This window comes from Bombina bombina, chromosome 4, assembly GCF_027579735.1.
Source record: "Bombina bombina isolate aBomBom1 chromosome 4, aBomBom1.pri, whole genome shotgun sequence".
In the NCBI taxonomy this organism is placed as follows: domain Eukaryota; kingdom Metazoa; phylum Chordata; class Amphibia; order Anura; family Bombinatoridae; genus Bombina; species Bombina bombina.
The window spans coordinates 300,819,030-300,841,652 of record NC_069502.1 but is presented as its reverse complement, the minus strand read 5'-3'; the positions used below and the strand labels follow the sequence as shown (position 1 = coordinate 300,841,652).

The 22,623-nt window shown below is 41.8% G+C and overlaps 1 protein-coding gene across 1 annotated transcript in view; it reads right to left on the bottom strand.

The window, feature by feature from the left end:
- The window catches only part of SLC9A9 (solute carrier family 9 member A9), a 1,902,281-nt gene that overhangs the window by 1,783,049 nt on the left and 96,609 nt on the right, over positions 1–22,623 (bottom strand). Inside the window, exons 3-4 of the mRNA XM_053710011.1 lie at positions 20,133–20,210; positions 18,093–18,169 (exon numbers count right to left, since the gene is read on the bottom strand). Coding sequence (XP_053565986.1) covers positions 18,093–18,169; positions 20,133–20,210 — 155 coding nt within the window. The remainder of the gene's footprint in view (positions 1–18,092; positions 18,170–20,132; positions 20,211–22,623) is intronic.

The following is a 22,623-nucleotide window of genomic DNA, read 5'->3' as shown; positions in this document are numbered from 1 at the left end:
GGGTGCAAGAGAATGACTGGGAGTGACGTAGAGGGGAGGAGCTATATGCAGCTCTGCTGGGTGAATCCTCTTGCACTTCCTGTTGGGGAGGAGTAATATCCCAGAAGTAATGATGACCCGTGGACTGATCACACTTAACAGAAGAAATAGTTAATAACTATTTAATAGCTATTCTACTTAGTTAAAATAAATACAAAGTTGCCTGTAAAATAAATATAAATCTTAAAATAGCTACAATGTAACTATTAGTTATATTGTAGCTATATTAGGGTTTATTTTATAGGTAAGTATTTAGTTTTAAATAGGATTAATTTATTTAATGATAGTAAATTTATTTCGTTTTATTTAAATTATATTTAACTTAGGGGGGTGTTAGGGTTAGGGTTAGACTTAGGTTTAGGGGTTAATAACTTTATTATACTAGCGGCGACGCTGGGGGTGGGAGATTAGGGGTTAATAATTGTCGGTAGGTGGATGCGATGTTAGGGAGGGCAGATTAGGGGTTAATAAAATGTATTATAGTGTTTGTTAATACATTTACTATAGAGGCGGCGATGTCCGGTCGGCAGATTAGGGGTTAATAAGTGTAGGTAGGTGGCGGCGACGTTGGGGGGGGCAGATTAGGGGTTAATAAATATAATATAGGTGTCGGCGATGTTAGGGACAGCAGATTAGGGGTTCATAGCTATAATGTAGGTTGTGGCGGTGTCCGGAGCGGCAGATTAGGGGTTAATAGTATAATGCAGGTGTCAGCGATGTCGGGGGCGGCAGATTAGGGGTTAATAAGTGTAAGGTTAGGGGTGTTTAGACTCGGGGTTCATGTAGGGTGTTAGGTGTAGACTTAGAGAGTGTTTCCCCATAGGAAACAATGGGGCTGCTTAGGTTTTTTTCAGCCAGCTCAGCCCCATTGTATCCTATGGGGATATTGTGCACGAGCACGTTTTTCCAGTTTACCGCTACCGTAAGCAACGCTGGTATTGAGGGTTGAAGTGGAGCTAAATTATGCTCAACGCTCACTTTTCTGAGGCTAACGCAGCCATTCAGACAACTCGTAATACCAGTGTTGTCTTAAGGGTGCGCTGGAAATAAAAGGCTCATTAACACCGCAGGTCTTTACCGACAAAACTCAAAATCTAGGCGATAGTTTTTAAAAAATAAATAGAAATACAAAAGTAGTTTGTTGAGACATTTTCTATCAAAGTAGAAATTATTTTCTGTATATATACACTGAAATTAGTAGATAGGAATGTGAATTCAGTATCAGAACCAATAGACAGCATCATCTGACACTGCTGGAGGGCGTTCATTGAAAACAAAAATCATAAAAAAAAAAAAATATAGGGTATCCCAATAATGAGTTATCACAGTGACAAGAAATAAGCTGTAGAAGAACTGACAAAAGCAGAAGCCTTAAGAAGTGCTAAATTTGGCAATATGGGTACTCACAGTAAACAAGCAAACTTGTCACCGGCAAGCAGCAACTACCCAGATAAAATCCCTGAAACCAGGCACAGTTCAGACACAATGGAACTAGGATCAGTAATTATATCACAAAGAGTATAAAATGCAATTTTTAATAATTCTGCCATTTCCTCAGGGGTAGCCATCTAAATCTTATAAACCTCTGATGATAAATACCTATCACAATGCTGACCTCATATAAGTTCTCATGTGCCACCCTATACAAGGTAGATGCCCACATAACAATATAGACCAGCTGACCCCTCTGACCCTCTTGTGCCAGTATTATGCAGTTAACACTGCAGATAACATACATGCCTCTTACACTAGCCTTATGCCAGGGGCATACCATAGCCACAAACTATAGACCAGATGCATGACCCCCTGGACCCTCCTTATGCCAAGTATATATCCACATCACCCTACAAAACAGATGGTTGCATCTTTTGTGTGCTGTCCTGCTTCTATGCCCGTGTGTGCTTCCTCAGATAACCAAATCCAGCAGAAAGAGAAGGACAGGGTAGCAAACCATAAAGAGCAAGTCTGAAGAACCCTTAACAAATAAATAGTGTTTTGAAAATGCCACATAAAAAAAAAGAAATCATTATGTTCTATAATCAATAATACATGAATTCCAAAATTAAAATCATTGTTGATTTTTGTGGCAATTTTATTTTTTGCTGATTGTTATGGTAAGAAATGTGTGATAAGCTATAATGGTTCCTGATTCTTTTTCTGATAAATATATAACACAGAAAGAAGGTGGTGCAAGTGAGAAATGCTGGTTTGGAGAAAAAAAACAAATTATGCTTACCTGATCATTTTAGTTCCATCGAGGGGAGGAGAGTCCACGGCTTCATTTATTACTAGTGGGAATTTAGAACCTGGCCACCAGGAGGAGGCAAAGACACCCCAGCAAAAGGCTTACATATCTCTCCCACTTCCCTTTATCCCCCAGTCATTCTGCCGAGGGAACAAGGAACAGTAGGAGAAACATTAGGGTATAAATGGTGCCAGAAGATAATATAAAATTTAGGTCTGCCCATCGGAGATACTGGCGGGGGCCGTGGACTCTCCTCCCCTCGATGGAAATAAAATTATCAGGTAAGCATAATTTATGTTTTCCATCTAAAGGGGAGGAGAGTCCACGGCTTCCTTCATTACTAGTGGAAACATATAACCAAGCTCTAGAGGACACTGAATGAAACAGTAGAACCTTTCTCCCAAAAACCGCTTCCGCAGAAGCAAAAATGTCAAATTTGTAAAACTTAGTGAAGGTATGCAAGGAGGATCAGGTAGCCGCCTTGCAAATCTGCTCCATAGAATCCTCATTCTTGAAGGCCCAATATGAAGCTACTGCTCTAGTGGTATGAGCCGTAATCCTCTGAGGAGGCTTAAGCGGATCAGGCTCCTTAGCCAAAAAGACAAAGAAGTAGCAGAAGCCCTCTGACCCCTGCGCTTCCCTGAATACACGACAAACAGAGAGTTAGATTGTCTGAAATCCTTTGTGGCTTGAAGATAACATTTCAAGGCACGAACCACGTTCAGATTATGAAGTAACCTCTTAGAAGGAACGACTATCTCCTGATTGATGTTGCGGTTAGACACCACCTTGGGGAGAAACCCCACACCAGTGTGAAGAACAGCCTTATCCGCTTGAAACACCAGATAAGGGGGTTCATATTGCAAGGCCGCCAGCTCAGAAACTCTGTGTGCCGATGCAATGGCCAACAGAAAGAGAACCTTCCATGATAGATTCTTTATGTCAAGAGAATGCATAGGTTCAAACGGAACCTTCTGCAAGACCTTAAGTACCAAGTTTAAGCTCCAAGGGGGAGCAGACTGCTTAAAGACAAGCCTGATTCGAGATAGAGCTTGAACAAAGGCTTGTATGTCAGGGAGATCAGCGAGTCTCCTGTGTAACAGAACAGATAAAGCCAAAATTTGCCCCCTTTGGGGAACTAGCAGCGGGACCCTTCTCCAATCCTTCTTGAAGAAAGGACAAAATCCTGGATACCCTCACACTGTGCCAAGGGTAGTCATGAGTCTCACACCAGGACATGTAAGTCCTCCACACCTTATGATAGATACGAGAAGTGAACGGCTTTCTTGTCTGAACTAGAGTGTCAAGAACATTTTCCACAAATCCGCTTTTTGCCAAAATTAAGCGTTCACCCTCCATGCAGTCAGCCTCAGAGAATCGAGATTTTGATGTTTAAAAGGACCCTGTTCCAGCAGATCCCTGCGACAGGGTAACCTCCACGGCAGAGAGGATGACATCCCCACCAGATCCACACACCACGTCCTCCTTGGCCACGAAGGAGCAATCAGAATAGAGGATGCTCTCTCCTGCTTTATACGCGCCACTACACGAGGAAGAAGCGGCAACGGAGGGAATATGTATACTAGACCGAACCCCCAAGGCAACACCAATGCGTCTATTAACTCCACCTGGGGGTCCCTCGATCTCGATCCATATCGGGGAAGCTTGCAGTTCAATCTGGATGCCATGAGATCGATCTCCGGCGTCCCCCATCTGTGACAGATCTCCGCACACACCTCGGGGTGAAGAGACCATTCCCCCGGGTGAAAAGTCTGCCTGCTGAGAAAATCCGCCTCCCAGTTGTCCACATCCGGGATGTGGATCGCAGAGAGTGAACAGTTGTGGGTCTCCGCCCACTCCAGTATCCAAGCCACCTCCCTCATTGCCAGGGAGCTCCTTGTGCCTCCCTGGTGGTTGATGTAAGCCACTGAGGTGATATTGTCCACCTGGAATCTGATAAAGCTGAAGTCTCTCAGATGAGGCCATGCTTCCAGAGCACTGTAGATCGCTCGAAGCTCCAGAATATTTATTGGAAGAAGGGACTCTAAGCGAGACCACTTCCCCTGTGCCATCCTGGCACCCCAGACAGCTCCCCATCCGACCAGACTCACGTCCGTTGGTCACAATCTCCCTGGACGGTCTCAGGAAGGATGTCCCCATGGACAGGTGATCCGGGCGGATCCACCAGTAGAGGGAAAGCCAAGTCCGTGCATCCATGTATATCGGCTGCGACAGATCGAAATGATCGCCGTTCCACTGTCTCAATATGCACAATTGGAAAAGTCGGAGATGAAACCTGGCGAATGGAATGATGTACATGCTGGAGACCATGAGCCCAATCATTTCCATGCACTGAGCTACAGATGGTCTCACTGTAGACTGAAGGGCAAGACAGGTAGACGCCATCTTTGTGCGTTGCTTTTCCGTGAGAAAGATCTTCATGGACACAGAGTCTATGTTCGTGCTCAAGAACTCCACTCTGGTACTGGGAACCAGATAACTCTTCTCTAGATTGATCTTCCAACCATGAGATTGAAGTAACTGCAGCAGGACCCTGGTGTGGGCCTCTGCCAGATGGGATGACGGCACCTGAACCAGGATGTCGTCCAGGTACGGTGCCACCGCAATGCCCTGGGATCTGGCTACTGCTAGAAGGGCCCCCAGGACCTACGAGAAGACTCTCAGGGCCATCGGCAGACCGAAGGGAAGAGCCACGAACTCGAAATGTTGATCCAGAAAGGCAAATCTGAGGAACCTGAAATGGTCCCTGTGAATCGGAACATGAAGGTAGGCATCCTTTAAGTCTATAGAGATCATTAGCTGCCCCTCTTGAACTAGGGTCAGAATGGATCTGATTGTTTCCATTTTGAACGATGGAACGGACAGGAACTTGTTTAAACATTTGAGATCCAGAATCGGGCAGAACGTGCCCTCCTTTTTTGGGAACACAAACAAATTGGAGTAATACCCTAGACCCCTTTCTGCCTGGGGTACTGGTACAATAACCCCTAGAGCAGAGAGATCCCACACGAAACCCAGAAAGGCCTCTCTATTTTCCGGCCTTGAAGACAGGTTTTACAGCAGGAATCTGCCCTTGGGCGAGGAGGACTTGAACCATATCCTGTAACCCTGGACGACTATCTCCAGAACCCAGGCGTCCTGAATGTCCTGCAACCAGGCGTCTAAGAAAAAAGACAATCTGCCCCCCACTTGGTCTGCAGACGAGTCGGGGGCCGCCCCATCATGTGGACTTAGTCTTGGCTGGCTTCTTGTGCTGCTTAGACTTGTTCCAAGCTTGAGCAGGTTTCCAGGCACCCTTGGATTGGTCCGCTTTCGCGGTGGGCTGAGTGCGTTGTGCCTTATCCCCATGAAAGGGATGGAAATTAGTACTCTTAGGCTTCACCTTCTTATCCTGGGGAAGGAAGGCACCCTTGCCTCCCGTAACCTTGGAAATGATAGAGTCCAGACCCGGACCAAACAGTATCTTGCCCTTGAAAGGCAAAGACAACAGCCTCGTCTTAGAGGTCATGTCTGACGACTAAGATTTTAGCCACAGAGCTCTGCGTGCTAGAGCTGAAAAACCAGACACCTTGGGATTCTGAACAGGATCTTGCCCTTGAAAGGCAAAGACAACAGCCTCGTCTTAAAGGTCATGTCCACCGACCAAGATTTTAGCCACAGAGCTCTGCGTGCTAGAACCGAAAAACCAGACAACTTGGCATTCAGGTGGATAATCTGCATATTAGCGTCACAAATGAAAGAATTGGCCACCTTTAGGGCCTTAATCTTTTCCTGCACCTCTTCGAAAGAGGGTTCACCCTCAATCATATCAAATAATGCATCGCACCAATATGACGCAGCTCCAGCAACCGCGGCTACCGCCGCTGCCGGTTGAATAAAAAACCCCATGTGTTGAAACATCTTTCGCAACATGTTTTCCAACTTCTCATCCAAAGGCTCTTTGAAAGAAGAACTATCCTCTAAAGGAATCGTTGTGCGCTTAGCAAGCGTGGAGATGGCCTCATCCACCTTGGTAATGGTCCCCCATAATTCTAACTGGGCCTCCGGAACGGGGAAAAGCTTTTAAAATTGAGAAGGAGAAAAGGAAGAAACTAATCGCTCCCACTCATTCTTAATAATGTTTGCCATCTTGACAGGAACCGGGAAGGTCTGGGGAACCACCCTGTCCTTGTAAACCTTATCCAACTTAGAAATGGAGGGCTTCTCTGGTAGTTTGGGTTCTGGAACCTCTAAGGTAGCCAGCACTTGCTTTAACAAAAAATGCAAGTTCTCCATTTTAAACCGAAAACCGGGTTTCTCCACTGCCGGCGGTTTAGATGACGAGGACTCCGAACCCGAAAGGGCCTCTTCCGATGCGTTGGATTGGGCCTCGTCATCATACCACCCCACTTGGGTGTCAGACACAATTCCTGGGTCGGGCCACTATGAAAAGCTCTACGCTTGCGCTTAGCAGAATGCGGCAAAGAATGGATCACCTTAACGACTGCTGTTTCAAGCTGGTCTGCAAAATCCGGCGGCCAAGCAATTTCCCCCAAAGGGGAAACAGTCAGACCCTGGGGCGCTGCATGTGGTATAGGGGATGCCAATGGGGAACGCACCTCACAGGACGGAGACCCCTAAGAGGTGGACGGCTCAGTAGTGCTAGAAGTCGTAGCCTTCTCAAGGCATGTGGAACACAGTTGCGCAGGCTGGTCTACCAAAACCTCACAATAAACACAGGTATAAGAAGGAGTACCCTCTAACGCATCAGAATCCTGCATAGCTTTTTAGAAAAAAGACTAGAACAGGCACCTTTATAACCACCAATGGCCGGGGCACTCACCACCTCCTATAAACCGGACTCAGAAACCGCTTTCTCTCCTCCATCGCAGATCAGACCGGAAATGAAGAGGCCCCACCCGGTCACAAGGATGACTACGCAGGACTGCCCCTGCCAATGAGAAAACGCGCCAAAAAAGGACAGCGAAAAATTACCGGAAGAGAACCTGTCAGTTCCACAAAATGCCAGAGCCGCATCCTAGCACATAACACAGCAATCACATAATAAACTTATCATGTACATACCCCCTGCTCAATAATCCCCTCATAGGAATATTACCCCTTGATTCTATAAAGATAAAGGCGACACTCTGTGGCCCTGCTTCTGTGTTATCATTATATAAAAATGAAACGATCTTACCATAATCTACGCCGTGGAACAGGAACACGGCCCTTCAAGTGTGACAAGTAGTAGCTGCGCTCTTGACATGGACTTGAGAGAAGAAGCAATCTGCAAAACTCGTCAACACTGATTGTTAAAGGAGCTGTTAATATGAGTCGGGATGGTGTCGCAAAGGGAAGCTCCCCCTGCATCTCCGGACTCTAAAGGGCTACTTAAACTCCTGTCCCATAGCGAAGGGTAGAAGCCCTCATAAGAGACCTCCGATATTCCGGAACCTCTCTGCCACCTACTGTGACGAAAGGCAAAAAATGACTGGGGGATGAGGGGAGTGGGGGAGGTATTTAAGCCTTTGGCTGTGGTGTCTTTGCCTCCTCATGGTGGCCAGGTTCTAAATTCCCACTAGTAATGAATGAAGCTGTGGACTCTCCTCCCCTTTAGATGGAAATAATAATGTGTGTAAATCGATGTGTATATAACCGTGTGATCCACTTAAATACAGTGATAAAATATCTTAACCTAAAAAGTGCTTAGATGCTGTGTGCTTTTTAGGTTAAGATCGACATATCTAAGATTTAACCTGGATCAAGTGTGGCGGTTTAACCACACTTGATCCAGGTTAAATCTTAGATATTTCTATCTAAGTACAGCTTTAAAACCATTCAACCAAGAGGGGAAAAGTGCCTTATTGAGTGGTAACACGTACCCTGAAAAACACAAAGGAGATACCATTGAGCGCTCATATTGGTATATTCGTATGATGGACAAGAATCTACATGGAGACCGGTAAAACACACAGGACAGGATGTGAGAAGATTGTCCACTTCCAGGTCACGTGTTTTTTTCAAAAAGCAAAAAGGTCCATTAACGCTACTTATGAAGGAGCTTGGATCCGTTATCAAACAAACAAAAAGAAGACAAAGTATTGTGCAAAACATCTTCACAACACTTAACAAGTAGCGTGTACCTGTAAACAGCGATTAATAGTGACTGACTATTTTCTAAAAAAAAAAAAAAAACATCACTGCTACTAGCAAGAGTCATTTTAATATTGAGCACATGTTCAGATCTCAAATATCAATAAGTCAATTACAGCTTGAAAATAACGGTCTTTTATCATCAGTAATAACAGTCAGTGTTAAAACGTTGCTGTTAAAGAGACTAACATTTACACGACCACTGCCTTCTAAATAAATCATAGGAAAGTGTATACCCAGTGGAACTCACAAGGAACTGGTTATTCACGTATATATCACAAATTATTTTATATCACAAGAAACACATCACAAGTTTTATGACAAATTGCAGCACTCAAGAGATGTCATTTTTTTCAATTGTGATACATTTTTTACATTTTTAATATCATTTTTTACCCAGAGAGATACTCCTACTCTTTGTCCTACTCATTTTTTATGTTACTTTTTACCTTGTATTTTCAGGAATGTTTACAAAGTCTTATTAATTTTTAAACAGAGCTCTGTTGGGGATTGTATAATTATTATACTGTTGATATTAAAATGTTTATTTTCTGTATTCATTGTATTTTTTCTGGAAAAGCTAAGAATTTCGTTTAAATTGATTTGATCCCTCTTATCAGGCTATCTTACTGTTTTCATTTATTGTTTCTATTCTTTGTACTTTGATATATATATATATATATATATATATATATATATATATACAGAAACCATGCTTATTGTATTTATCATTTTTTCACAAAATTCAATATGATATTTGGTTGATATTAGTCTACAGACATATTGCGTTACTACTGACTCATTATTTAGAAGAAAGTCACTTTGATACGTTTGTCACGTAGTCTAAATTCACGTCTTAGATTTGCTGATGAAGCGCATGTGAGCATACGCAAAACGCGTCAGATCTAGCACCCCTTGCACACCTGTGTTAGTGCTACTCACTTTGTATATCTAATAAAGTCACCTGGCTTCAAGTTCCTGAGTCCTCGCTTTCTTCCTTGTATCTTAGATTTGCTATGTGAGTAGGTTCAGTTGACCAGAAAAATAATCACTTTATTCCTAGTTGCACCTGCATCAGTAAACACACATTCCTTGATTCACAGACACAATATTGAATCAGAACAAACCCCTATATAATTTAGCTAACACGTGTTTTATATTTACATTTTAGCACACAGCATCTAAGCACTTTTTAGGTTAAGATATTTTATCACTGTATTTAAGTGGATTACACGGTTATATACACATCGATTTACACACATTATTATTTTTTCTCCAAACCAGCATTTCTCACTTGCGCCACCTTCTTTCTGTGTTATATATTTGTCAATTACAAATTAACTTGGGATAATTTGTTTTGCAAGGTAGGCAGTGTTTGGTATTTGAGTTTCCTGGAAGATATATTATTGAGTTTTTGCTTTTAGTTTTTCTGATTCTTTTTCTGCCTTTTTTCAATTTTTTTTTTTGTTTTGTTTAAGGGACAGTAAACTTTAAAAACAAAGAAAAATTAACAGAATCTCTTGCCTTAAAGGGACATAATACTCATATGCTAAATCACTTGAAAGTGAGGCAACATACCTGTAAAAAGCTGACAGGAAAAACAGAATTTATGCTTACCTGATAAATTACTTTCTCCAACGGTGTGTCCGGTCCACGGCGTCATCCTTACTTGTGGGATATTCTCTTCCCCAACAGGAAATGGCAAAGAGTCCCAGCAAAGCTGGTCACATGATCCCTCCTAGGCTCCGCCTACCCCAGTCATTCGACCGACGGACAGGAGGAAATATATATAGGAGAAACCATATGATACCGTGGTGACTGTAGTTAGAGAAAATAATTCATCAGACCTGATTAAAAAACCAGGGCGGGCCGTGGACCGGACACACCGTTGGAGAAAGTAATTTATCAGGTAAGCATAAATTCTGTTTTCTCCAACATTGGTGTGTCCGGTCCACGGCGTCATCCTTACTTGTGGGAACCAATACCAAAGCTTTAGGACACGGATGAAGGGAGGGAGCAAATCAGGTCACCTAAATGGAAGGCACCACGGCTTGCAAAACCTTTCTCCCAAAAATAGCCTCCGAAGAGGCAAAAGTGTGCAGTGAAGACCAAGTCGCTGCCTTACATATCTGGTCAACAGAAGCCTCGTTCTTGAAGGCCCATGTGGAAGCCACAGCCCTAGTGGAGTGAGCTGTGATTCTTTCAGGAGGCTGCCGTCCGGCAGTCTCATAAGCCAATCGGATAATGCTTTTAAGCCAAAAGGAAAGAGAGGTAGAAGTCGCTTTTTTGACCTCTCCTTTTACCAGAATAAACAACAAACAAGGAAGATGTTTGTCTGAAATCTTTAGTAGCCTCTAAATAGAATTTTAGAGCACGGACTACGTCTAAATTGTGTAACAAACGTTCCTTCTTTGAAACTGGATTCGGACACAAAGAAGGTACAACTATCTCCTGGTTAATATTTTTGTTGGAAACAACTTTCGGAAGAAAACCAGGCTTAGTACGCAAAACCACCTTATCTGCATGGAACACCAGATAGGGCGGAGAACACTGCAGAGCAGATAACTCTGAAACTCTTCTAGCAGAAGAAATTGCAACTAAAAACAAAACTTTCCAAGATAGTAACTTAATATCTATGGAATGTAAAGGTTCAAACGGAACCCCTTGAAGAACTGAAAGAACTAGATTTAGACTCCAGGGAGGAGTCAAAGGTCTGTAAACAGGCTTGATCCTAACCAGAGCCTGAACAAATGCTTGAACATCTGGCACGGCTGCCAGTCTTTTGTGAAGTAAAACAGATAAAGCAGAGATCTGTCCCTTTAGAGAACTTGCAGATAATCCTTTCTCCAAACCTTCTTGTAGAAAGGATAGAATCTTAGGAATTTTTATCTTGTTCCATGGGAATCCTTTAGATTCACACCAACAGATATATTTTTTCCATATTTTATGGTAAATTTTTCTAGTTACAGGCTTTCTAGCCTGAATCAGAGTATCTATTACAGAATCTGAAAACCCACGCTTTGATAAAATCAAGCGTTCAATCTCCAAGCCGTCAGTTGGAGGGAAACCAGATTCGGATGTTCGAATGGACCCTGAACAAGAAGGTCCTGTCTCAAAGGTAGCTTCCATGGTGGAGCCGATGACATATTCACCAGGTCTGCATACCAAGTCCTGCGTGGCCACGCAGGAGCTATCAAGATCACCGAGGCCCTCTCCTGATTGATCCTGGCTACCAGCCTGGGAATGAGAGGAAACGGTGGGAATACATAAGCTAGGTTGAAGGTCCAAGGTGCTACTAGTGCATCTACTAGAGTCGCCTTGGGATCCCTGGATCTGGACCCGTAGCAAGGAACCTTGAAGTTCTGACGAGACGCCATCAGATCCATGTCTGGAATGCCCCATAATTGAGTTATTTGGGCAAAGATTTCCGGATGGAGTTCCCACTCCCCCGGATGGAATGTCTGACGACTCAGAAAATCCGCTTCCCAATTTTCCACTCCTGGGATGTGGATCGCAGACAAGTGGCAGGACTGATCCTCCGCCCATTGAATTATCTTGGTCACTTCTTTCATCGCCAGGGAACTCCTTGTTCGCCCCTGATGATTGATATATGCAACGGTCGTCATGTTGTCTGACTGAAACCTTATGAATTTGGCCTTTGCTAGTTGAGGCCAAGCTCTGAGAGCATTGAATATCGCTCTCAGTTCCAGAATGTTTATCGGGAGAAGAGACTCTTCCCGAGACCATAGACCCTGAGCTTTCAGGGATTCCCAGACCGCGCCCCAGCCCACTAGACTGGCGTCGGTCATGACAATGACCCACTCTGGTCTGCGGAAGCTCATTCCCTGTGACAGATTGTCCAGGGTCAGCCACCAACGGAGTGAATCTCTGGTCTTTTGATCTACTTGAATCATCGGAGACAAGTCTGTATAATCCCCATTCCACTGTCTGAGCATGCACAGTTGTAATGGTCTTAGATGAATTCGTGCAAAAGGAACTATGTCCATTGTTGCAACCATCAATCCTATTACTTCCATGCACTGCGCTATGGAAGGACGAGGAACAGAATGAAGTACTTGACAAAAACTTAGAAGTTTTGATTTTCTGACCTCTGTCAGAAAAATCCTCATTTCTAAGGAATCTATTATTGTTCCCAAGAAGGGAACTCTTGTTGACGGGGAAAGAGAACTTTTTTCTTTGTTCACCTTCCATCCGTGAGATCTGAGAAAGGCTAGGACGATGTCCGTATGAGCCTTTGCTTTTGACAGGGACGACGCTTGAATCAGGATGTCGTCCAAGTAAGGTACTACTGCAATGCCCCTTGGTCTTAGAACCGCTAGAAGGGACCCTAGTACCTTTGTGAAAATCCTTGGAGCAGTGGCTAATCCGAATGGAAGTGCCACAAACTGGTAATGCTTGTCCAGAAAAGCGAACCTTAGGAACTGATGATGTTCCTTGTGGATAGGAATATGTAGGTACGCATCCTTTAAATCCACGGTAGTCATAAATTGACTTTCCTGGATGGTGGGTAGGATCGTTCGAATAGTTTCCATTTTGAACGATGGTACCCTGAGAAATTTGTTTAGGATCTTCAGATCCAAAATTGGTCTGAATGTTCCCTCTTGGAATAAAATCCCATTCCTTGTTCTCTTATTGGAACTGGATGTATCACTCCCATCTTTAACAGGTCTTCTATACAATGTAAGAATGCCTGTCTCTTTATTTGGTTTGAAGATAAGTGAGACCTGTGGAACCTTCCCCTTGGGGGTAGTTCCTTGAATTCCAGGAAATAACCTTGAGAAACTATTTCTAGCGCCCAAGGATCCTGAACATCTCTTGCCCAAGCCTGAGCAAAGAGAGAAAGTCTGCCCCCCACTAGATCCGGTCCCGGATCGGGGGCTATCCCTTCATGCTGTTTTGGTAGCAGTGGTAGGCTTCTTGGCCTGCTTACCCTTGTTCCAGCCTTGCATTGGTTTCCAGGCTGGTTTGGGTTGTGAAGTATTACCCTCTTGCTTAGAGGATGCAGAATTAGAGGCTGGTCCGTTTCTGCGAAAGGGACGAAAATTAGGCTTATTTTTAGCCTTAAAAGACCTATCCTGTGGGAGGGCGTGGCCCTTTCCCCCAGTGATGTCTGAAATAATCTCTTTCAAATCAGGTCCAAATAATGTTTTACCTTTGAAAGGAATGTTAAGCAATTTTGTCTTGGAAGACACATCCGCTGACCAAGACTTTAGCCAAAGCGCTCTGCGAGCCACGATAGCAAACCCTGAATTTTTAACCGCTAATCTAGCTAATTGCAAAGTGGCATCTAAAACAAAAGAGTTAGCCAATTTAAGTGCTTGAACTCTGTCCATAACCTCCTCATACGAAGATTCTTTACTGAGCGACTTTTCTAGTTCCTCGAACCAGAAACACGCTGCCGTAGTGACAGGAACAATGCATGAAATTGGTTGTAGAAGGTAACCTTGCTGTACAAAAATCTTTTTAAGCAAACCCTCTAATTTTTTATCCATAGGATCTTTGAAAGCACAACTATCTTCGATAGGAATAGTAGTGCGTTTGTTTAGAGTAGAAACCGCCCCCTCGACCTTGGGGACTGTCTGCCATAAGTCCTTTCTGGGGTCGACTATAGGAAATAATTTCTTAAATATAGGGGGGGGGGAACAAAAGGTATGCCGGGCCTTTCCCACTCTTTATTTACTATGTCCGCCACCCGCTTGGGTATAGGAAAAGCGTCGGGGGGCACCGGAACCTCTAGGAACTTGTCCATCTTACATAATTTCTCTGGAATGACCAAATTGTCACAATCATCCAGAGTAGATAACACCTCCTTAAGCAGTGCGCGGAGATGTTCTAATTTAAATTTAAATGTCACAACATCAGGTTCAGCTTGATGAGAAATTTTTCCTGAATCTGAGATTTCTCCATCAGACAAAACCTCCCTCATGGCCCCTTGAGATTGGTGTGAGGGTATGTCAGAACAGTTATCATCAGCGTCCTCTTGCTCTTCAGTGTTTAAAACAGAGCAATCGCGCTTTCTCTGATAAGTAGGCATTTTGGATAAAAGATTTGCTATGGAGTTATCCATTACAGCCGTTAATTGTTGCATGGTAATAAGTATTGGCGCACTAGATGTACTAGGGGCCTCCTGTGTGGGCATAACTGGTGTAGACACAGTAGGGGATGATGTAGTATCATGTTTACTCCCCTCATTTGAGGAATCATGTTGGGCAATATCATTATCTGTGGCATTACTGTCCTTACTTTGTTTGGACACTATGGCACAATTATCACATAAATTTAAATGGGGAGACACATTGGCTTTCATACATATAGAACATAGCTTATCTGATGGTACAGACATGTTAAACAGGCTTAAACTTGTCAACAAAGCACAAAAAACGTTTTAAAATAAAACCGTTACTGTCACTTTAAATTTCAAACTGAAAACACTTTATTACTGAATATGTGAAAAAGTATGAAGGAATTGTTAAAAAATCACCAAAATTTCACCACAGTGTCTTAAAGCATTAAAAGTATTGCACACCAAATTTCAGAGCTTTAACCCTTAAATTAACGGAACCGGAGCTGTTTTCAAATTTAACCCCTATACAGTCCCAGCTATATGCTTTGCTGAGACCCAACCAAGCCCAGAGGGGAATACGATACCAAATGACGCCTTCTAGAAGCTTTTTTAGTGATTCTTAGATCCTCACACATGCATCTGCATGCCTTGCTCTCCAAAAACAACTGCGCAGTAATGGCGCGAAAATGAGGCTCAGTCTATAACTAGAAAGGCCCCCAGACTAAAAAAGGTGTCCAACACAGTGCCTGCCGTTTTTTAAACGTTCCCCAAGATTAAAATGCCAATTATTAGCTAGAATCTGCATAATATGCCCCAATAAAGCAATCGTTTTAGCCCATAAAAATGTCTACCAGTTTTTAAGCCCTTTTTTAAGCCCTTTATTCTTTTATGTTTGACTAAGAAAATGGCTTACCGGTCCCCATGAGGGGAAATGACAGCCTTCCAGCATTACATGGTCTTGTTAGAAATATGGCTAGTCATACCTTAAGCAGAAAAGTCTGCTAACTGTTTCCCCCAACTGAAGTTACTTCATCTGAACAGTCCTGTGTGGAAACAGCAATCGATTTTAGTTACTGTCTGCTAAAATCATCTTCCTCTTACAAACAGAAATCTTCATCCTTTTCTGTTTCAGAGTAAATAGTACATACCAGCACTATTTTAAAATAACAAACACTTGATAGTAGAATAAAAACTACATTTAAACACCAAAAAACTCTTAACCATCTCCGTGGAGATGTTGCCTGTGCAACGGCAAAGAGAATGACTGGGGTGGGCGGAGCCTAGGAGGGATCATGTGACCAGCTTTGCTGGGACTCTTTGCCATTTCCTGTTGGGGAAGAGAATATCCCACAAGTAAGGATGACGCCGTGGACCGGACACACCAATGTTGGAGAAATATCACCTGAACATCTCTATGTAAAAAGGGAAGATATTTTATCTCACAATTTCCTCAGCTCACCAGAGTAAGTTCTGTGTAAAAAGTTATCTTTCAGTTACTGCTCAGGTGCAGGTAAAAAAATAAATAAAAAAAATAACAAGGAATGAAAAGCAGCCAATCAGCTTACTGTGATCTCATGAGATTTCACTTAACTCTTGTGAGATTGCATAGTAAACTTCCTTAAACTGAATAGGGAAATAACATGAGTGTGCACGAGGCACGCTCTCTTGCAGGTCCTGGGACAGACATACTGATTTGCTGCTTTAAGTCCTTTACAATGGGGTTTGAATACTTAGGACATTTTGAGGTGAAATATCTTTCTTTTTTACATAGAAATGTTCTGGTGATATTTTCTAGTCAGCTTTTTATAGCTATGCTGCATCACTTTCAAGTGTTTCAACATTTGGGTATCATGGCCCTTTAAAGGAATACTGAACCCAATTTTTTTCTTTTATGATTCAGATAGAGCATGCAATTTTAAGCAACTTTCTAATTTACTCCTAGTATAATTTTTTCTTCGTTCTCTTGGTATCTTTAGTTGAAAAAGCAGGAATGAAAGCTTAGGAGCCGGCCTATTTTTGGATCAGTACCCTGGATAGCGCTTGCTGATTGGTGTCTACAATTAGCCAGCAATCAGTAAGCGCTACCCATGTGCTGAACCAAAAATGGGCCAGCTCCTAAGCTTTCATTATTGCTTTTCAAATAGAGATACCAAGAGAATGAAGAAAAATTGATAATAGGAGTAAATTAGAAAGTTGCTTAAAGTTGCCTGCTCTATCTGAATCATGAAAGTTTAATTTTGACTAGACTATCCCTTTAATGAAGCCCACTCACTCGATAAAGCTATTGGTTGCTTTATACAGCACAGGAGCAAGCAACATTAAGGTGAACAGCGCAACTGAGCGGTTTTGTGATTTCACAACCCTGTCACATGGTTTTTAAAAAAAAAAGAAACGCAATACCAGACTGGAGGACTATACAGAGTAAACTGGAGGGCTATACAGAGTAAACTGGAGGGCTATACAGAGTAAACTGGAGGGCTATACAGAGTAAATATGAGGGCTATATAGAGTAAACTGGAGGGCTATACAGAGTAAACTGCAGAGCTTTACAGAGTAAACTGCAGGGCTATACAGAGTAAACTGGAGGGCTATACAGAGTAAATTGGAGGACTATACAGAGTAAACTAAAGGGCTATACAGAGTAAACTGCAGGGCTATATAGAGTAAACTGCAGGGCTATACAGAGTAAATTGGAGGACTATACAGAGTAAACTGCAGGGCTATATAGAGTTAACTGGAGGGCTATACAGAGTAAATTGGAGGACTATACAGAGTAAACTGAAGGACTTTTTGGAGACAAAATATAAAGAACAATTCCTTTTTTTTAAAAAGTGAGCTTTTGAGAGTGCTTATTAATTGTGCACATACTGCAGAGATATCTAAGTAATTTTTATAGAGGCTTGATAGGCACAAGCACATTTTCTCCACTCTCCTGCTGTCAATTTAATAAATCTGGGGGGTTTGGGTTGTGAGCTCTGAATAAAATAATATTGTGATTGCAAACCCTACTTTAGCCGTGTTTTAGAAACTAAAAGCTTTTGCAATCCTCATTGCCACCTTTCTTAAAGGAACATAGTACTCAAAAAACATTCTAATACGTATTTCTAACAGGATCTGAAAAGCTCACTATTTCAGAATGGAATTACGGGAAAAGGGGACAAAATAAATAATAAAAGTATATTGAAGAGGTATTTAATGTACCTTCATTTACTAAGGAGACCGACAAGATAATGAGGAACTTAAAGTAAGAAATGAGTTCCCCATTTTACTAAGTACTTCTTGTTTTGTACCACAGTCTGCATAGTCTTTACTTTAAACTTTTTTTATGAAATAAAGAGCGGAGGAAGAAGGAAGCTTGCGGGTTAAACTGTCATGTCATTTGTGACAGACAGAGCAAATGGTACAACTTAACTGCAAATTCAGAAACACTACTCCCATTATTTTTGTGCAGATAAACAACTGTTTAAAAAATACTTTTCATGAAATAAAAAATTATTTTGGGAGAGAAACATTTTTGTAAATGGCCCCTGCAGATAAGAAGTGCAATTTGGCAATTGTCTTACTCACCCAATTACAATGCAGGAGATAGCAGTTCCCAAAAAGGCATATGTTAAAATTGTGCCCAGATTTTTGAAGAAATGTCTCTGCGTAAAGAAAATGACAATTAGAAAGTTATTGGCAAAACATTGTAAGGTATTTATGCACAGTTATTTATTTGTGTATGTCTATAGCCACATAAATCAGAATTGCAGTTATGTGCTGTGAGCTGGGAATACATTTAGGTTCTTCTTCTATATCCCCCACCCCAATAAACATTTTAATTTTGTACAAAGCAAAGGGATCTTATAAACAAATCAAGTCTTTTTTGCAGCTTATTAAAGGGACTGCAAACATTCTACAACCCTGCTATATAATATTAATCTTGCTGCACATTGACCTTATATAGGGCTAGATTGAGCGCAAATTTATCGCGCCCACAAATGGACAAAATTTACAATTAGCACTCTCTGGTTAATTTTATAAATATGCCCCTAAAATACAGTGTAGTACATTTTATAAAAACAAAAAAATTGTACCATTTGTATATTTTAATAACATAACTGCACTAGGCAGTATTTTGGGGGTAAAGTTGGTGGGAGTGGGCAGTGAAAAGTATCTTTCCATTGCTGTCTATGGGAACTGTGTGTTCCCTGTAAATATATATGTATATAATCATATACAGATATACTGCCATCGCTGCAATACTTACCCCCTTCGCTGTGCTTAGGTTCTGATGCCGTCTCTGACGGTATCAGAACGAGGCTCCCATTGGAGCCTATGGAAGCGCACTCTTGTTCGCACTGCGCTTAACTTGTACTCAGTGGAGCGCTAATATCGTTTCTGCACAATAAATATTTAGCGCTCCACTTGTAATTGGGCGCATAGATGGCATTGAGACTTAACCTAGCTATTCTTGCTCACGGCTACCCCTCACTTAATTCAATTTCTTCTTATTTTTCTCTTGCCAAGCAAACAGCCAATCAGACCTCGTACCACGTGTCTTATTAAAAGCAAGCAGAGCATGCAACCTGTGCTACAGTACCTCTGACTATTCAATGATCCTTCATGCCCCGTAGCACAGCTTATGTTTAAGTCTACATGTCAGCTAGAAACTCATTGTGCAAGATACATGAAACACAATTTTTTTCCTTCAGACAGAGCATACAATATTTACTTATATTATTACATTTGCTTTGTTTTCCCTGTGTTCTTTGTTAAAGAGATACCTAGGAAGGTAGTGTGTACCTATCTGGAGCATTACATTACAGGAAAAAGTGCTGCCATCTAGTGCTCTTGCAAGTGAATAAACATATAGTTCTGCAGACTTCCTTGCTGTTCAACAAACGATATCAACAGAACAAAGACAATTTTATTACAGAAATAAATTAGAAAGTTGTTTAACATTGCATGCTCTATTTTGGGTTTCATGTCCCTTTCAAGGGACCATAAAAGCTTGAGATTTGTAAAATAAAATGTTTATGTATACGCAGTATAGTTTCATTATTTCCCACTTTCACTCTAAAAAAAACTGCATTTTTTTATTCTTAGAACAGGTAATGCACACTGCATATTTCTCAAGACTAACCTACTACATAGCTGTACCTCAGTGGCCTCAGCTGGGGGTGACAGTTGGGACTACATATTGATCTGCAAAACTATGTATAGTATTGTTAATATAACCACGATTTGCCACATAAGGCAAGTGATGCGTGGAGTTTGGCAATATAAAAAAACAGCTGCAGCAAAAAGGTGATTTTTTTTGCAATTGGCTGATATGCTATTCTATGACAGACAATAGAAATGTCTTGTAATTAGAAGGTGTTGAGTGTTCCTCTTAGTATTAACAACCTAACATATAGCTTTCATAATCAACTAAATAACTGTATGTGTTGTACACAGATACACACAGATACACACAGAGACATATACACAATACTACAAACGCTCACACAACTGCTATGGCAGTTACAAGTGGCATGGATTAAAAAAGGTAATTGAAGAGATTTATCTGGGTTTTGAGCATAAAAGTGGATACAACATTTTGCAACTTAACATTATTAATCTTACCCTTTTCAGACTGTATCCAGCGTGGAAAATTATAGGTGGTAGAAGCACATTGAAGAATACTTCTGGATCAAAAGTCATCTAGTAACAAAAATACAATGATATAAAGTGATGAGTATATCAACAGTTTGAGCAACAGTGTAGTACTGACCTCAATAGTACAGGTTTAGGTCAGAGAGGGCTATAATACATTGCCACCAAGGGGTTAACAGCTTTGTCCCAAAGCATATTGTAATTTGAATTCATTTGAGAGGAAGGCCCCTATTTATCAAGGTCTGGCGGACCTGATCCGACAGTGCGGATCAGGTCCGCCAGACCTCGCTGAATACGGCGAGCAATACGCTCGTCGTATTCAGCATTGCACCAGCAGCTCACAAGAGCTGCTGGTGCAACGCCGTCCCCTGCAGACTCACGGCCAATAGGCCGCCAGCAGGGGGTGTCAATCAACCCGATCGTACTTGATCGGGTTGATTTCCAGCGATGTGTGTCTGCCTGCTCAGAGCAGGCGGACAGGTTATGGAGCAGCGGTCTTTGTAGGCTCGCCAGAAACACGGGGCATCAAGCTTCATTCAGAGCTTGATAAATATGCCCCGAAGTGTTTTCTGTATAGTGCTGATCATTGCGATATAGAACACATTTATATGAAGCTTAGGAGCCAGTCACACATTTGTACTATAAGACAAAGAATGAATTTATATACAGACACATAATCCAAAAATATAAAAGCACAATGTTAGGAGTGTAGTTCCCTTTCTCTTGACATGACCATACCCTGAGTATTAGCAAAAGCTAACCTGTCCTGTTCCTAAGGGGATCTAAACCTGTGGCTCCTGATCCTTAGGACTCCTCTGTGAGCTACTAGAGGTTTTGCTGTTATTCGTGAACATTCTGTGCTCTTCCTGGTTTGTGCCTGCACACCTGGTTACTCAGGTGCACCTTATTATCAGTAATCACCGTACTATAAAATGAAGTTACTCCCAGCACTCTGGGCTTTGACATGGAGTTCTCTGTCTGTGACCTTGACATTGTATCTTACCTGCTGCACTGGTTTTCCAGTTTTGACTTGTTCCTGACCCAGCTTCTATTGCAGCCTGCTCTGGGTACTTTGGACTGTCTGCCTTCAACTTCACCTATGTTTCTGTATTGCCTACCAGTATACTCTCCTGTGTTTCTGCCACAGATACCCAGCCTGTGCTCTTGCATTGCTCCAGTCACAGATATCTAAGCCTGGGCTCACAGTTCAACCCAGATAAGAGCCATTTATCTAAAAAAAAAGTTCCCTCTCTGCTGCTGCCCTTGCCCTAAGGTCTGTCATTAAATGTTCTAGGTGCAGAATCAGCACAGTCTGCCTTCCTGCCATCCAAAGTTCCTGTTAATAATCAAGAAGATTTCCAGCCTCCAATAGGTAAATGAAAAAACCTTTATTCGCTTATACAGGGTCCATAATACAGCAACAACGTTTCAAACCAGGAATTGGTTCTTAGTCAACATGACTAAGAACAAGTTGCTGGTTTGAAAAGTTGTTGCTGTTGCTGTATTATGGACCCTGAAAAGTGAATAAAGGTTTTTTTTCATTTACCTATTGGAGGCTGGAAATCTTCTTGATTATTACCAGTGATGTTGGGACCTGGCTAATCCCTTTTCCGTGGCCCAAAGATTGAAGAGAGGTGCTGTCTTCTCTTGTGAATTGTTTGAATCCAAAGTTCCTGTATCAGCCGCAGTTTATCCAAAGTTCCTAATTTACTAGTGTTTACTGCAGCAAATCTCAGTTTTTCTTTAGCATGTGCCTAAACAGGGTAAATCATCAAGGAAGTCAGTCCCCTTGGCCCAGAATTCTTTTTAGCATGACAGCACCTCTGTGCTTGGGTTCCAACACCCGGATGTTGCTCCAAGCATGAAAGCTCTTGGGACTTGGCAAGCCTTAGCATAACATAGCTTTCCTTTACATTGATTATTCCAATTCTTAATTTACTAAAATCCATTTTTGACTTGGTGTATCAGACATAAAAAAAGTGAATTTAAAAATGGGATGAAATATACATGACCAATGTATCAAGAGAAACAACATACATTTTCTATTCTAAATACTATTTTCATTGATACAGTTGCAATGCACTTAGTGTAATGATGTTGCCATGGCAACAGAAAAGGACTGCTTGCTCCCTAAATAAATTCCTTACTTCATCTTCCTTTACATAAAGTTTTAATGTTGCAATTAAAATTTTGTCCACTTGGTGTCACTAGCACATGTACAAAGTGGCAGTTCAGAGATGCAAGAGGAAGAATGGACAATACTGAGGGAAGGAAGTGGCTGGTGACTGCCTAGATTTGCTCATTTTCTATACACTAATTCTATGGTAATATATATATATACATTCTATATGTGTGTGAGTGTGTGTATATATATATATATACATACAGTACTGTGCAAAAGTCTTAGGCCACCATTAGAATTGTTATTTTAGCAATGGTATAATGACCATATATATATATA